This window comes from Equus przewalskii, chromosome 3 (assembly GCF_037783145.1).
Source record: "Equus przewalskii isolate Varuska chromosome 3, EquPr2, whole genome shotgun sequence".
NCBI classification, from domain to species: Eukaryota; Metazoa; Chordata; class Mammalia; order Perissodactyla; family Equidae; genus Equus; species Equus przewalskii.
In genome coordinates this window covers 86,016,395-86,032,502 of record NC_091833.1, presented here as the reverse complement: position 1 = coordinate 86,032,502, position 16,108 = coordinate 86,016,395, and the positions used below count along the sequence as shown (strand labels likewise).

Below are 16,108 nucleotides of genomic sequence, written 5' to 3'. Positions count from 1 at the left end.
ACATTGAATTCCTTTGTGATGTCTAAAACACTGTTTAAGCCAAACCAATTCATTTATTCATCAGATAATTTGAGGATGCCCATGTGTACAAAGACACTGTGATGGATACTGAGAATGATATAAAGCCCTTGTTCTCAAAATACAAGGTAGAAAGTATAATGAGTCAGAAGCAAAGACTAGATGGGGCCACAGGGTTCCCAGGAAGAAAAGATTGCTTCTAGCAATAGATACCAGGAAGAACTCCAATATAGAGGAATATGCAGTTATTATAACTCAAACCACTTCCTGAAAGGCAAACCCTCGGTATAATCCAAATTGGCCACTTTCCTGAATTCCTATTATTCTTATATATCTGTGCTCCTTGATTGTAACTAATATCCTCCAAATGTTTCACGGATTGGTTAAAGGTACCTCAAAGACAGAATCCTTTATAATTCTTATTTGTCAGAATATCTAACACAGTGCTAGACATGCAACAGCAGGTGCTCAGTAAAAACTCCGTTGATTTGGGGCCAGCCGGGGGCGTAGTGGTTTAATTTGGCACGCTCCACTTTGGTGGCCTGGGTTCGCATGTTTGGATCCTGGGTACGGACCGACACCACTCATCAAGCCATGCTGTGGCAGCCACTCACATACAAAATAGAGGAAGATTGGCATGGACGTTAGCTCAGTGCCAATCTTCCTCAAGCAAAAAGAGGAATATTGGCAATGGGTGTTAGCTCAGGGCTAATTTTCCTCACAAAACAAAAACAAAAACAAAAAAAACCTCCATTGATTAATTTGTGTTTTTTCTTTTAGAGTTGCAGAATCTCAGCAGGCATATAGGGCTGTTGCAAATGTGTTGCTAGTTGTAATTCTCAGATATAGATAGGCTTAAAAAAAAAGGAGATTTTTTTAATTTGACGTGTTTTTTTTTCCTCATTAGAGTTGAGACTTTTTCCCAGAGTAGACTAATTTAGACTGATACTTTGGATTTGCTAAGTGAATAATTTAAGGAAGAAATCCCCAGAACCTACAGATTTAACCACATCTCTAGTATTGCATACCTGCCATCAGGAACTTTGCTGCTAGCCCAGCGCACATTTTCACCGCTCATCCTCTCTTCCCCAGGGAGAGGAAGTGACTCTGAATCTGACTTGCCACATCGGAAGTTGCCAGATGTGAAGAAGGATGACATGTCTGCGAGGCGGACTTCCCATGGTGAGCCGAAATCAGCCGTGCCTTTTAACCAGTACCTCCCGAACAAAAGCAATCAGACGGCATATGTCCCCGCTCCTCTGAGAAAGAAGAAAGCAGAGCGAGAGGAATATCGGAAGAGCTGGAGTACCGCCACCTCCCCCCTGGGTGGGGAGAGGCCTTTCAGGTAAGGCCTGAGCTACACTGCTCCCGCCCTGGCTTGAGTGCAGGTGGTACAGGAATGACAGTTCCTGGACACCAGTGAACTCAAATGGCCATTTCAGAACCTTGATGTAAGATGACAAATGGAGGTGGGCAGGACAGGTGTTTAGAGAGATTGTGATGATAGAATACAAGCATCATAAGGGTACCTAGAATAGGGCCTGGCACACAACACAGTAGGCATTCAACAAATACTTGTCTAATGAGCAGATTTTTGAAACCAGCTCTATTGACAGGACATTGAGAACAGATCTGTCAGCCCTATCCTTCTGTGGAGACTGCCTGACTCCCACTCCTGTTAGATTAGGTGCAGAAAGATTTATCTTTATGCAAAAAGACTTAATCTAGATAAATGCTTATCTAGATATAACCTGTAGTATGTAAGGGATGCATGGAACATGCTTCAGAATCACATGTAGAAACTCATAATAAATGGAAGATACATTGGGCTGCTCATCTCTTTAGAGAAACAAGCAGTGTTTTCCCTAATCTCTGATTGTGTTTTTGTATTTATTCTTTGGTTAGTCAAGAAGTATTTATTGAGCATCTACTACATGCTAAGTGCTATCTTTTAGGCATTATTGACCCAATAGTAAATAAGATAGAGTCCCTGCCTTCAAGAACTTTATAGTCCAATAAAAGAAACTTACAAACTAGTCTAATCCTTTCAGCAAAACCACTCTGATCATTGCATGGTTATTTCTCATAGTCCACATTTATTATCTGTGATTTTCCATTGAATAAACATTTGATTAAAAGTTTTAGTTACTGAACAAAACAAATTTTACCTTTCCAGCAGAAATCGTTTTTGAAATAGCTCTTAGTCAATGTTGAGATTATGATGCATTGTATTAATTAACAAATGGCTACGTTTAATTTTCTTCACATTACCAGGATCATATTGCATGCTATGACTTTTTTTTAGTGGAAAGTAATATCAGAATGACCAGGAGACGACATGTGGTCTGCTCCCCAGCCCAGTCTGTTAGTTTGGTAAACCATATTGTCCAACTCACTAGCTATCCTGAAACAATAGAGGAAGAGGGAAGTGAAGTGGGGTCTTGTGAAGAGAACCCCGTCGTCCAGATGGATCCTGGTGGGAAGTCTTCTGATGGTGGGTTAGAGTTACCCACTAGCAGTGGTAAGGAGCAGCCTTCTCCAGAGGCGGCGGTGGTGGCACCAGCTCCCAAGTCTGAAGAAAAAGATGCTGCTGAGATCCAAAAGCGCAGAAGGCTAGAGCAAGCTGGAATCAAGGTCATGCCAGCAGCACAGCGCTTTGCCAGGTTAGCTCTGCAGGCTGAGGCTGGCCGGGCTGGCTTTGTGCATGCCTGGGGAGTCGGAGTCTGTCTGGCGTGTTGGACTTTCCATCTTGTTTTCCCACTTCATGCTTTTCCTGTTGCATCACTATTCCCCACTCAGATCAAATAGAAATAACTGGTAGTCTTTGCCCTAGGGCCGGCCTGTCTCTGCTAAATACTTGGTTATTTGAAATGGAGGTGGAGAGTGAGCTTATTGCTGCTTGATTAGACCTTATCCTAGTCAAGTATTTGTGGTCAGTCATTTGTGGGCTGTGAGATTTACCTAGCAATAACATCTTGTTTTTCGATTGTTTGTGGCTTGTTATTTTTCACACTATTCCTAAATGGCTCTTATCTTACTTTACACATCACTAAGAAAATAGTTCCTTTGAAACAGGGAACACTCCCTTTGGAGAGTGGCTCGTTTACAAAAGTCCACATACTTTCTTTGTCCTAAGGAAGTCGTAAGAAAGACTGGGTTTATATGGCTCATTTTCTAAACCATACTGATTCAAAAACAAAGAATGGAGTAATTACTTCTCTTAATTGTAACAAAGGCACTAGTATTCACTCCTGATGGCTTCATATTCTATGTGAGATGGAGACCTTCAGCCCTCAGAGTCACAGAAAACTATAGTTCTACAGTTTTATGTAGTGTTTTGAGAAGCTGGTTAAGTTTTCTCATCTAATAACCACCAAGGTGCTAACAAATAATAGTGGGACCAAAATTTATTTGACAAGTTGAAATTCTTAACAATTTGACAATTGAAATTCCTTTACCACTTACTGTTCCATTTAATCCTACGAGGTAGGTGACGTGCCCATTTTCAAGAAGAGTACACGGGGGCTCAGTGATAGTGACTTGCTGGTCTCACAGCTGGTTACCACTGCCCTGGTGGTCAGATTTAGATGTTCTGACCACAGCACCACATTTGTCTCCCTCACGCTTAATGGAACTTTTCCATTTCTCTGTACAACTTTGTATGTGGTTATTTCTGTGGTCTAGGTCTTAACTGAAAGTTCCAGCATTGATGAATATGGATTTAATCTTAGAATAGTTTTATATTGATAAAAAAAAACACGTGTATACTTCTTCCTGCCTGTGGTGTTCCACAGATAAGTATGTCTATCATAAACATGTATGTGCTTCTAGAAAACTCTAACATAAAATCGTGTTTGTGTTACAAGCAGCTCTCTGGGTTTCTGAAGTAATGAAGAGTATTGTCATAGAATCTTAAAAACAAAAACAAATTTAGATATTCTTTAAATTTTGGTTCAGAGACCTTGTCAGATACATACATTTTCAATATCATTTGAGCATCTATTTGTGTCAGAGACCAGGCTAGATGCTAAGAATACAAAAATGAATAATATCCCCTTACCATGTACCATTTTTCAGACATTTCCTGTTTCTGTCTTCAAGTCTAGGGCACAGTGGGAGTAGGAAATAAGTGACACAGGTCAGAGTATGAATTTACAAAAATTTTAATCTTAATATCCTTGACACACGTACTTTCATTTTTATTACATCTGTCATGTCTTTAAGCTAAAATTTACCAAAGACGCCATCATCTTTGTTTTTTCCTGTTTTTATTATCACTTTCAAAAATTGCCAGTCTATTTAGTTAAAAAAAAGATCTCATTTAAAAAAATTGATTTCTCTGGGCTGGCCCCATGGTACAGCGGTTACATTCGCACATTCTACTTCTCGGCGGCCTGGGGTTCACTGGTTCGGATCCCAGGTGCAGACATGGCACCGCTTGGCAAAAGCCATGTTGTGGTAGGTGTCCCACGTATAAAATAGAGGAAGATGGACATGGTTGTTAGCTCAGGGCCAGTCTTCCTCAGCAAAAAGAGAAAGATTGGCAGTAGTTAGCTCAGGGCTAATCTTCCTCAAAAAAAAAAAATTTGATTTCTCCATGATTGCTAATATGGTTGAATATTGTGTCATGTGTATTGACTACTCGGGTTTCCTCTTCTGTAAATTGCCTCATATCCTTTGCCATTTATTTTTCCTTTTTTAAAAAAATTTTATGGTGGTAAGAACACAGCATGAGATCTACACTGAACAAATTTTTAACTGTGGAACACAGTGCTGTTAACTGTAGATACAATGTTGTACGCTAGATCTCTAGAATTTATTCATCCTGCTTAACTGAAACTTTATGCCAGTTGATTAGCAACTCCCCATTTACCCTCCCCTAGCCCCTGGCGACTACCATTCCATTGTTTGATTCTATGTATATGACTCTTACATACTTTGTGTAAGTAGAATTATGCAGTATTTTCTCTTCTGTGACTAGCTTATTTCACTTAACATAGTGTCCTTAAAGTTCACCCATGTTGTCACATATTGCAGAATTCCCTTGTTTTTAAAGCTGAATAATATTCCATTATATGTATGTACCACATTTTCTTTATTCATTCATCCATTGATGAACATTTGAATTGTTTCCACATTTTGGCTATTGTGAATAGTACCACAATGAACATGGGCATGCTAATATCTCTTCAGGATCCTGACTTCAAGTCTTTGGTTAAATATCCAGAAATGGGATTTCTGGAACATATAGTAGTTCTATTTTTAATTTTTTGAAGAATTGCCATATCATCTTTAGAGTACCCAAAAGAGCTAGGGGAGACGAGTAGGGAGCTACATTAAGGTAATTCAGCACACCCACGAATCATGATGATGCAGGAAAAAGAAGAGATTGGGCAAAGGCTGGGAATTACTGTGAGTGTACTGTGCCACGTCAGTAACTGGGAAGTTTATTTTGTAAAAAACATTGAAATCTTTTATGACTCCCCCCATTCTGTGGACAAACATAGAATCATGGTTAGTTTGCAACTGTAATTCTGAGTGATGAGTATTTATGTAGTACTTTTTGCTCCTGTCCACGTTTCTTCTTATCTGGCTTAATTTTTACATATTTCATCCAAGTTAGCTCTATTAAGCAGAAATTCACAGGTTAGTTAATGTCATCACACTTTAGATCTTGTGAATCTGTATTTAAAATTGGGTTCAGGGAAATTATGCATATTCCCAGAGATTGTCCCAGTAGCAACGTGACACAGCGGCTCCAAACACCCAGAATTAATTTGTTGGACAGATTTTTTTCAGCTGCTAGCTCTCTCATAAAGGTTTTATACATTCCATACCACCAGCCTGGTATGTCTGTGTCTTTGTCACTTACTTTTTTGCAGCCCACAACAGAGTTGAGAGTCATTCTAAGTTTATCCACATTTGGGATCCTGCTTTGAATGTGGCAGAGAGTAGCTTAACTAGAATGAAATGTATATCATAAAAAAAGAAAAGGATTATTGGTGCCTAGAAAATAAGAACATAAAGCATTTGAATATGCTGATGTCTTGTAAAGGATTGCAACCTCAGTCTCCTGTCTTTGCCATCCAGGGGAATTCTGGCCCCGACATCTCTGAACCCAACATGATGCCCAAGATACTTCCTGTGGCCCATTTCTTAACTGGAAAAGTCTGTGTTTGTAGAGATGGGTGAGAGTATAGAATCATCGATGAGGGAAGAAGGCATATAGATGTAGAACAAGGTTGTACTTTTGTAGACTGTGTTTTTTTGCTGTTTCCCAAGTATTCTCAAACACCTCCATGTATTATTTTTAATACAATATATAAAAAGGAGGAAAGGCGCATGTTATTTCATTTTCACATGAGTTTTAGAAGGCTAGAAATCCCAAGCTTCCTGTCAAGCAATATATTAGGAGGTATCTTAGCGTCAAGGGACAGAAAGTAGAACTTCTTAATAAATGTGTGGAGTTTAATATTTATTAGAGTTGCCATTGAAGTAAAACATATATAAACTACTTTTTCTTCTATTTTAGTTTATGATTGTTAGCTTAATTACTGAAAAATATGAAATCCTGCCAAAGAAGCCAAGATTTCTGTTTTTAAGAGGATAAAATAAGAACTAAGATTCACTTCCCCTGAATTAAAATGCCATGGAGATTTGAGTTCTCTGCCTTGGTGTTTCCCATTGGGGAAGTAAACTTTTTTTTGAGCTGAATTATAGGTTTCACGTGATTGGACTTCTTTGCTAATTGTTTTCATATGTTTCAGCACTCAGTCTTTTCTGCTAGTCTGTGGATCTTCTCAGCCACATAGTAATTAATTACAGAGGGAAAAAAAGCTCCAAGGAACAATAGACATTTTAGAAACCTTTAGAGGAAGAGCAGATGCAGCTAAGTGCCAGACACATCTTCCTCTACCTCTCTCCTTACCAGATGCCTGAGTTACGGATCGTTGCTGAACAGATTCTTGGGGATCAGGGACCGGGCAGACACATAACTTGCGTGAACCTTTGTGACTCTGGATGTAGCTGCCCTGTTGGACACTGGGTGAAGAAGGGGGATTCTGGGGTTGCCCATGACATTCCCAGGAGGCCTAACAGGCTTTTCGGGAGAGCCCAGTTTCTTTCAATAGAACAAACTGGCTGCCAGTCTGAGCTGGTTCTTTGTGTGTTGCCAAGTAAAAGGAGGTGAAGGAAAATGCTGGCTCTTTCTTAGTTTAAGTCATCATCTCATTCACTTTGAAATATATAAGCCTTGGAAACTTTGAGAAGAGCTTTTTCTTCCCCCTCACCTTCTTCGAGCCCATAATCTCTCCTATAAAGATAGCCTGACTTGTTTTAGATGAGGCTGGACAGGGTTGCCAGGTTGGAGGCCAGACTTGGTATTTCTCGTTTCCTACTGGACTGTCTTCCTTCTAAGTGAAGGAAGCTGTGCCCACAGACTACCTTCTTCTCAAAGCAACTTATCTGTGAATGACTTGGAAAAAACAAACATGCCGAACCTCCCCGTGAACATCAAGCCAAACAGCTGGGTCTACCCCTGAAATTTACTTACTTTACCTAAGTTGAGGTGACTGGAACTAGAAACCTCAACATTCTCCTCTGCAAAGTGGGCATCATAATTCCTATCTTGCAGGGTTGTCATGAAGGTTAGTGTATCTGGAATGTACTAGCTGCTGAGAGTTGTAATTATCGAAAACTAAAATAGAATATGCTGAAGCTTCACATAGACTGCCCTTAAAAGAGAAAAAGAAGAGTACATTATAAAAGGTCACTTAAATATTTTGGTAACTAGATACCTGTGAACACAATCCTACTCTTCTGCCTCATACATATATTTACTACTTCATAGCCAACAGTACCAGCCCAGAATTTGTGTCATTATTTTTTTTCTTTCTCTGAGTCTGCCTTGATGCTCTGAATTTACGGGATTCAAGCAATTAGTGGAAAATCAGTCACTGTGACTGGTTTTCAAGTGGGTGGAGTGTGGCTTTAAGTGGCCAATGATACGGAAAGCTTTATTCACCCCCTTTTTCTTAAGTCCACATATCGAAACTGAGATCACTTGAAAGAGTCCTGCCACACTGGGCATTTAGCCTAGAAAGAAACACCCCAGGGAATTTGTAGCCTGGCTGTGCTCTCACATCATGCATCAGGCAGTGGATTCTCCTGACACAAATTGACATCACAAATTGGCATGGCCATTTGCATAAATGCATCTGTTTTATTCCAAAGAATTTTGCCTGAGTTGGAGGAGATTGAAACCCAGGACCCCTGGTCAAAAAAATGGAAAGAGTGCAGCCCTTGGGCTCAAGAAGTTCTAGCTAGGAGTCTGCTCCCGTACTGGAATTGTAGTTGGATCAGCTGAGATGAGATAATGAATTTGAAAGGGCCTTTGTAAACTGTAAAGTGCTGTGCAAGCATTGTAGGGTAAGATTAGTTAGCATTCTGCTGTCATTAATCCTGGCTGAGCATTGCCTCTGTAACCAACAGTGCGAACCACAACTCCATTCTAAGCACAACTCACAGGATCTCTTTATTTAGTAACCAAAATACTTCTCTTTCTCCTACTTCTGTAGTAACAATAATGCCTTATTTTTTGCATGATGCTCTGCTTTCAAAACTGTTCCTGGCCTTGTCCTTTGTTTAATGAATAGCACAGTGGTTAAGAACAGGACCTCTGGAGCCAGACTGCCTGGGTTTGAATTTTGACTTAAGTAGTGGCGCTTTGACCTTGGGCAAATTTCTTAATGTAATCTCAGTTTCCACTCTGCAAAATGGGAATGCTAAAAACACTAACATTGCAGGGTTCTTATTAGAGTTAAATGAATGAACACTAGAAGGAATTCTAGCACATAGTGTGCTCACAATAATCATTAGCCACCTTCATTGTTATCATCAGTGTGCTTTTTAAACAATGCCTTTTTGAAGAGATTAACTCAGTGGCCTGTCATTTCCCATTGACCATTCTTTATAGCCAGAGTCAACCAACGACAGTTGGTACTTGCCAGACCCGTTGGCTAAGAAGGCAGGGAGGAGAGCGAGCCTCGTCCAGGAGTGGCCAGACAGGAGACTGAGAGTTAAGTGTGCAACTCAAAGAGCAGGATTTCATATTTTAAGAAATAAATTTATTTAGGGAGCAAAGCACCAACAACAACCTTTAAATTCTATGTTTTACAATTTTATTGAGAACAATGGTTAGCAGTGAGAAGGAGTTTACTGGGCATGACTAATGGTGATTTGATTTTCCAAAGTCAGATGGAGTGAGAGCCTATTGTAGTCTTAAATGGCCTCCTCTGCAGCGGTGTGAGGCGGAGCAACAGTGGGCCATCCGGTCAACCACAGTACAGAGTTTCATTGTTCATTTTACTCTTAGCCAGGCTAATTCTTCCTGTCTTCGTTTCTGAGATGAGTCGTCCTTTGATGATGAAGAATTTGCTCTTAATCCTCTCAGAAGTCCGATACAAAGTAGGTCAACTTTCTTTAGAAGTCAAGATATTTTATTTACTTATCCTCTTTATGAACTGAGAAGATAATAAATGATTTAAAAAAATGTTTTAACACTTTATTATTACTTAGAAGCAAGGCTGATCTTATGACTGGGAGGGGGGAGGAGTTTGTTTGAATATCAGATAGGCACAGTCAATGGTCTTCCCACCCCCAACCCCCCCAACAAAGACAAAAAACAAACAAAGCAAAAAAAGTCCTGATATTCCTCCATTAAACTGCATTCCTCTAGAAATTTAAGGTTTAGGGCCTTCAAGATCTCTGAAGATGGAAATAGCCCAAAGTAATAATTTTTAAGCCATTTTGGCAAAATGTCTTACCACAATTTACTTGATATCTAGCATATAACAAAGAAAAAGAGCTGGGAGGTAGAGAGTCATGGGGGCGGAAGATGGAAGAAAGGGTTACTGATGGGAGGGTGCAGGGCAAGATAAGCTTTTATGCCTCAGGTCCATCCTGTGCATGGTCATAAACTATTCCAGATGTTTCAGGTTAGCTCAGCTCTGCAGAAACACCTTCCTTACACTTTGCAATCTAGTACATATTCTAGGTGTGCTGTCACCCAGCTGCATTCATTAGCTTTCCCTCAGGTCAGTTTCTTGGTGGCTCAAATTTTTGCCCTGTCCGTCAAAAACAAATTGAGGACCTATTGGGTGCATTGCTAATGTGCTAGAGAAAAAACAACAACAATAAAAAGCTGCCTACTTTTCCCAATTTCATGAAAAGAATGTGGATTGTCACTTTCAGAGCCATTTAGGATCCTGCCTTTCGGATACTGATGGAGCCCTGTAAATTAAATGAGTTTTTAGTATTGCTAGTAGCTGGCTAAATTCAAGGTTTTGAAACCTGCCCTAACTATGGTGCAACTCTGGACTAAAATAGTAAACAGATGTCATCTGAACTAATGATATTGAGAAGACATTTCACTAACAACGCAGTTGTCTGTCTGGAGATGGGGATTTGAAATTTCTTTGGTCTGATCACATGTAGAGTTCCATTTAATTTTGCTCTGTCAGTCAAAAGCAATTAAGTGATGAGAAAGAAGCCGTTCGCGATATTATCCTTCGCAAAGAAAACCCTTTCCTGACCCACCAACACGGCAAAGATTCGGAGTCAGAAGATGAAGCTGCACGTCGACTGCCTGATCTTGAGAAAGATGACTTTGCTGCAAGAAGAGCAAGGATGAACCAGACCAAGCCAATGGTGCCACTGAATCAACTCCTCTATGGGCCCTACCCAAAAAAAGAGGTGAAGAAATCAGATGGCAGCAGACAACTCTCAAAGGGAACCTCAGAAAAGAAAAGTCTAGAATATAAAAGGTCTGCACGGTGTGTATGTGTGTGTGTATGTATGAAAGAGAGCGAGAGAAAACATAATTAAGCAAAGGTGATTTGTATCATAGCCCCTTGTTCCTCTCTTTCCTGCCCCAATTACATAAATTGCTAATGGTGGTTTATTTTGAAGTAGAACTCCAGCTATCCAATCTACCCTAAGTGCAGATGGCAGAGAGTAGAATGGCCATATTCAAAATAGGGCTGAATTTGCCAAATAAATATTGAGCTCCTGTGTGCAGATGTGCTGTCTCTGGGCACATCACCACAGATGGGTGCTGCTGTCATAGATTGGCATTATTGGCACAAACAGATGTGTACCATTGCCTTTCAGGGAACAGTCACCTCTCAAGGCCTCCCCAGTCCATTAATAGGAGGCAGAAATCATAGTTATTCCTTAGCTATAAATATAAACTCTTCTCTCTTCTTAGCTCCTTTTAGATATTGGAGAGGAAAAAATGAGGCTTGCTCTTTCTTCTCTCACACCAGCAAGATCACCTAGACATTTAATGATAGATATTTCTCATGAAAAAAACTTCTCAAACATATAAAATATAATATACTTCTATTTGTTCTATCATGGAAATTGTTTTTATTTTTTATTTTTATTTTTATTTTTTTTTATTTTTTTATTTTTTAAAGATTTTTATTTTTTCCTTTTTCTCCCCAAAGCCCCCCGGTACATAGTTGTGTATTCTTCGTTGTGGGTTCTTCTAGTTGTGGCATGTGGGACGCTGCCTCAGCGTGGTCTGATGAGCAGTGCCATGTCCGCGCCCAGGATTCGAACTAACGAAACACTGGGCCGCCTGGAGCGGAGCGCGCGAACTTAACCACTCAGCCACGGGGCCAGCCCATGGAAATTGTTTTTAAATGAGTTTCCTTCTCCCAACTTCTCTCCCATCCTGTTAATTTGGGAAAGGAAAATTGTAGTGAAATGGGATTAGCCAATGATTTTTATCCTAAGAGGGATATGATTTCATTTAAGCTGTCAGCTTACTAAATTTCATTGTGCAGGGTTCCTCATTCTTGTATTTTTTCCATGTATCAGAATCAGTTAGAGTTCACATCTTGATTATTTAATTGTCATCTTTTTGCCTATTGCCTGAGAGGCTTGTAAGCCTGTTGAACTGAGAATATAAATATCTCAGCTATGTTTTACACAATTAAAATAGTTTTTTGGGTAGTTTTCATTGAACTCAGTGGAATAGTTAGTGTGTAGTTTTGGTTTTATTTTTTCTTTTTTATGAAGTACCAGATACAAAACACATGAAAGATCCCCGGATGTAGAACAGGGATCAGAGCACAGAAGACCTGGCACAACTTTTTTATAGGACACATTATAGCTTCAGGAGGCTCATTCTTGGAGGGCCTGTGGGATCAGTTGTTGCAAGTGAAACAAAGACTTCTGGATAACTGACCAGCATCAAGGCATATTGATGGGGACCAGCAACTTGAGTTAGGAAAAGGAGTAGCTTTTGTATCTCTTTTTTTCCTTTCTCCTCCATGCAATTTTAATTCCTGATATTTCCAGCTTATTTGTCTGTAATCACCTGACTCTGTGTTTAGGAACACAGCTCTGGGTCTGGGACAGCCCATGACCTCTTTAGGCAAAGAACTGATGGAAAAAAGAAGGATCCCTCATGGCTCTTTGCAATGCTCTTCCTTGTTCCTCTTCCCCAAACTAAAAGCCAATAGAAGATTCTGTAGCCTTCCTATTTGCATAGGCTCTGCAAATACACCAAGTCATCCATGTAACAAAAGAATACTTCTTGGTTTTCTGGCTTGGATGATATATTTTGAAAAAAATAAATAGCCCTATTTGTGTGTATTTTGAGATTTTCTATCTCAAGAAGCATATTTAGTTAGAAATTGACTTTTAATGTGATAGAATGTTTATGCATATAAATGCCACAGCTTTGGTTTAAATTACAGTATTGTCAACATTAGCCATCTAACATTCACATCTTAGGAGAGCAATTGAAAATATCAGTTTTAGCATCAGTAAAAGCCAACAGTTATTAACACAAGAAACAAATGGGTGTTGACTCTGTGGACCCCGGTAAAGAGGATACGTTGTGTTTATTCTTCAGGTTTATATTAGCCAAACCTAACTCATGCTATCAGGAAGCAGAGACTGAGTTTGAACATTGAAACTTTCTTGTCACAGTTGACTTAAATGTACTTTCTGATCATGCAGGGGTTTGTGGTTGAAATGTTTAATATGTGAACAACGTTCCAGCTATCTCCAAACTAATCCTAGAATTTGGATCATGCCAAGCTCGTTACTAACATTTTACTGGTGCAGTAAAAGACATTCCAAGAGGGCTCAGGGATTCAATCAGAAAACTTGAATTCATTATAGTAACCTGAATAGTGTGGGAATTGGGCATCATTATTGTCAAACCGAAATCTCATTACCATTCTTAACAGTCTTTCAGCGAGCCCTGGCTTCTCTTCCTAAACTAAACTAGAGACTATCATCTGGTGGAAAAACTCCATCTCATTACAGTGTCAAAAGGGCAGAATAGACGAAAGTAATTGAGGCTCCAATTGATTCCATATTTTTGAGAAAGGCAAAGGTGCTTCCATCATATTGTTCTGTGCTCAGCCTCTCAATTTCCATGCTTGACATTCTATTTGTCTGCTCTCCTTCCTTGAACCTGATTTTTCGATGATTTGGGGCCTGGATCAAATTGACAGAAGTCAGGGCCAAACAGAAGAGGTGAAGTCGATGGTGACCTGTATTATGCGGGCTCAGGAGAGTGAACCTGCGGAAGAGGGACTCAGGAAGGTGCCAGATCTTTACAAGGATGACCTGGCGCAGCGGAGAATTCAGGGCAGCCTTGCCCCTCACCGTGAGGCCCCGAGCTTTGTCACAGTCTCCAAAATAACAGAAGCCGACTTGGAGACGTGGGAGAGACTGAAAGTGTCAGGAAAGACGAGGTGTGTCATATTTTCCCTTGGCAGTGGTATTATTTAACTTTGAAGGAATCAAATGCTTATCCTTCTATCATTTTTTTATTTTCATGGCCAGAAAAAATGCATCTCAAAACACAGAGCATAGTTTTCATAATTTGAAACATTAATACTAAAACTTTAAGCCACTTGGATGGAAAGCATCCTTTTTAATTCAACCTGCTTATTATGAATGGTTATTTTCATAGGCTTGTTTACTGTAAGGAATTTAAACTTGATTTTTTAAATAATTTGAATTATTTTGTTGTACCTAAGATTTTCTTATGCCATCATTTATGGTATTAGAAGTGATGTTTGAAAAGCTATAGAAGACTAAAGCACTGTTTATCTAGGCAAGGCAATGATCATTTCTTCATTTGATTGATTAATGGAAAAGCACTTCTTATTGATGTGTACTTGCCTTAGAAACCTTTGGAACTTATTTCTGGTTCTGATTAGGGATGGAGGTTTTGAGCACATCTGTGCCCCTGAACCTTCACCAGAAATTAAAGCAGAGACTGCCATCCGTGATGACTTTGCCAGCCGCAAAGCAAGGGCCTATAAGACAGCTGCCAGCCCCAGGCAGAAGTTTGTGCACTTTGGACCAGTAACAGAGATAGATCAGCAGAAATGGAAGCGTCTCAGCATTGGCAAGGCCGGGCCTAGGGAGATTGCAGAAGTCATCAGTCATGGCAGCAAGATTCAACCTTACTCTGTGTCCTCCGCCGCAGCGGCCACGTCTAGCTTAGAGGAAGACCGAACACTTAATCCACAAAATGACCTCAGGTATTTTTCACCATACATGTGCAAGGAGAGCTGCATGGGAGTCACTGCTGCTTTCAGAGTTTGCTGAAGGACGATAAAGAAACCTCCACAGATGACATAGTTTAAACAGGCTCTTTTGCTGGTTAGCAGAGAAGTAATGTTAGCAGGTCACCCTGGGGGGAGGCACATGTGTGAAGTTAAATGGCAGGCGTCCATTTTGATTCTGTTGTCACCAAAATCACTGGCTGGGAATGCCAATAATCCTGGCAAATGACCCTTTTTCCCTCAGCTGTGTTAAGCACTATTTTATTAGTTGGAAGTCCAGAATGAACGAGATGGGATGTTTAAATGATATTCCTAGTGTTTTTTCTAAAGATATATTGATAAAAATCAGGCTTATCTATAACCTCCCTCTTTCCTATCCCACAGAGAGAGGAAAAAATCATTAGTATCCTAAGTTCAAATTTTGGACATCTAAGTAGATACAAAAAAATAAAGGTCTCCTCCCCTCCCCTACTTTCTAAAATTATACAATAAATCTTGAGTGGAAAAACACTCTTCTCTTAAGGGTTCCTATGACTCAAGAGTTTCCTTGGATGAATCACCATCCAAATTTGTGAGGGATCACCTGGGAAAAGATTTTGTAGGCCTGTCACCAGTTCTTATCCTCACTGGAGGCCTTCCACCTTTGAATTCCCAAGGCCACTTTTGGAAATTCAGTGCCCTGGGCTGGTCTTTCTTCCATCAAGCAGGTCTAGGACATATATAAGACTCTAGATTCTCCTGGGAACGTCCATTCCACCTGTATGGTGGGAGCAAAGTAAAGCTCTCCATGGCAGAGAAAATGTTCAAGACATTCTCCTTCATATTCTGTCCTTGACATCCAAAGGAAGCGTGGATGGTCCCTGACATACAGAGAAGCTCCTTTGGTTCCATACTGTGATTGACACCATAGAGGAGAGCAGACTGTGGATATTAATAATCCTAGTACACCAGAAATACACAGGTTGGGTTTCGGAGGCTGATGGGGAATGGGATGGAGGGGGTGGGAGTAAGAAATTAGTAAGAAATGCATCCTTGAGTCCTTGACTACTGAGGGAGCCATCACTCAGCCCCATGGTGACAGAGTGATGCCAGCCTCCTTTGAGTTTTCTCAGGCCCCTGCCTGAGTTCAGATTCCATGATCTCAGTCTGAGTATGTCATCCTTACCAGTATCTTACTACCCAGTTCTCAGGTGAGCCACCAAACTCTTTTTCTTAATCTTTCTGTCTCAATGACTTTCATTGTCTCCTTTTATAACTCTATTCCTCTTCTCTCTTGCCACCAATGCTGCTTGATTATCAACAGAATAGTGACTTCTGGCATAGATGACTATTGCAAAAGGGTCTCACGGCTGGCTCCTGTGCTGGAGTCCCAGGAGGAACATGTCTGCAGTTTGGGCGAGGGCCCACCAGAGGAAGGTGAGGAGGACATTTCCTCCCTCCCCAAGAGGTGAAGGATGACAAGTGGGGTAAAGCCTCTGGTGTGAATTCTT

At 40.3% G+C, this 16,108-nt stretch overlaps 1 protein-coding gene across 27 annotated transcripts in view; it reads left to right on the top strand.

Annotated features, from left to right (window-relative positions):
• Positions 1-16,108, top strand: part of LIMCH1 (LIM and calponin homology domains 1) — a 315,692-nt gene that overhangs the window by 231,552 nt on the left and 68,032 nt on the right. For 20 of the 27 annotated variants that reach the window (XM_070612961.1, XM_070612956.1, XM_070612957.1 and 17 more), the window contains one exon: positions 1,111-1,363. In XM_070612961.1, the coding sequence (XP_070469062.1) occupies positions 1,111-1,363 (253 nt within the window). Of the gene's footprint in view, positions 1-1,110; positions 1,364-2,417; positions 2,682-10,538; positions 10,842-13,553; positions 13,797-14,267; positions 14,595-15,921; positions 16,035-16,108 lie in introns of all 27 variants that reach the window. The other 7 variants (XM_070612943.1, XM_070612949.1, XM_070612948.1 and 4 more) reach the window with 1 other exon arrangement.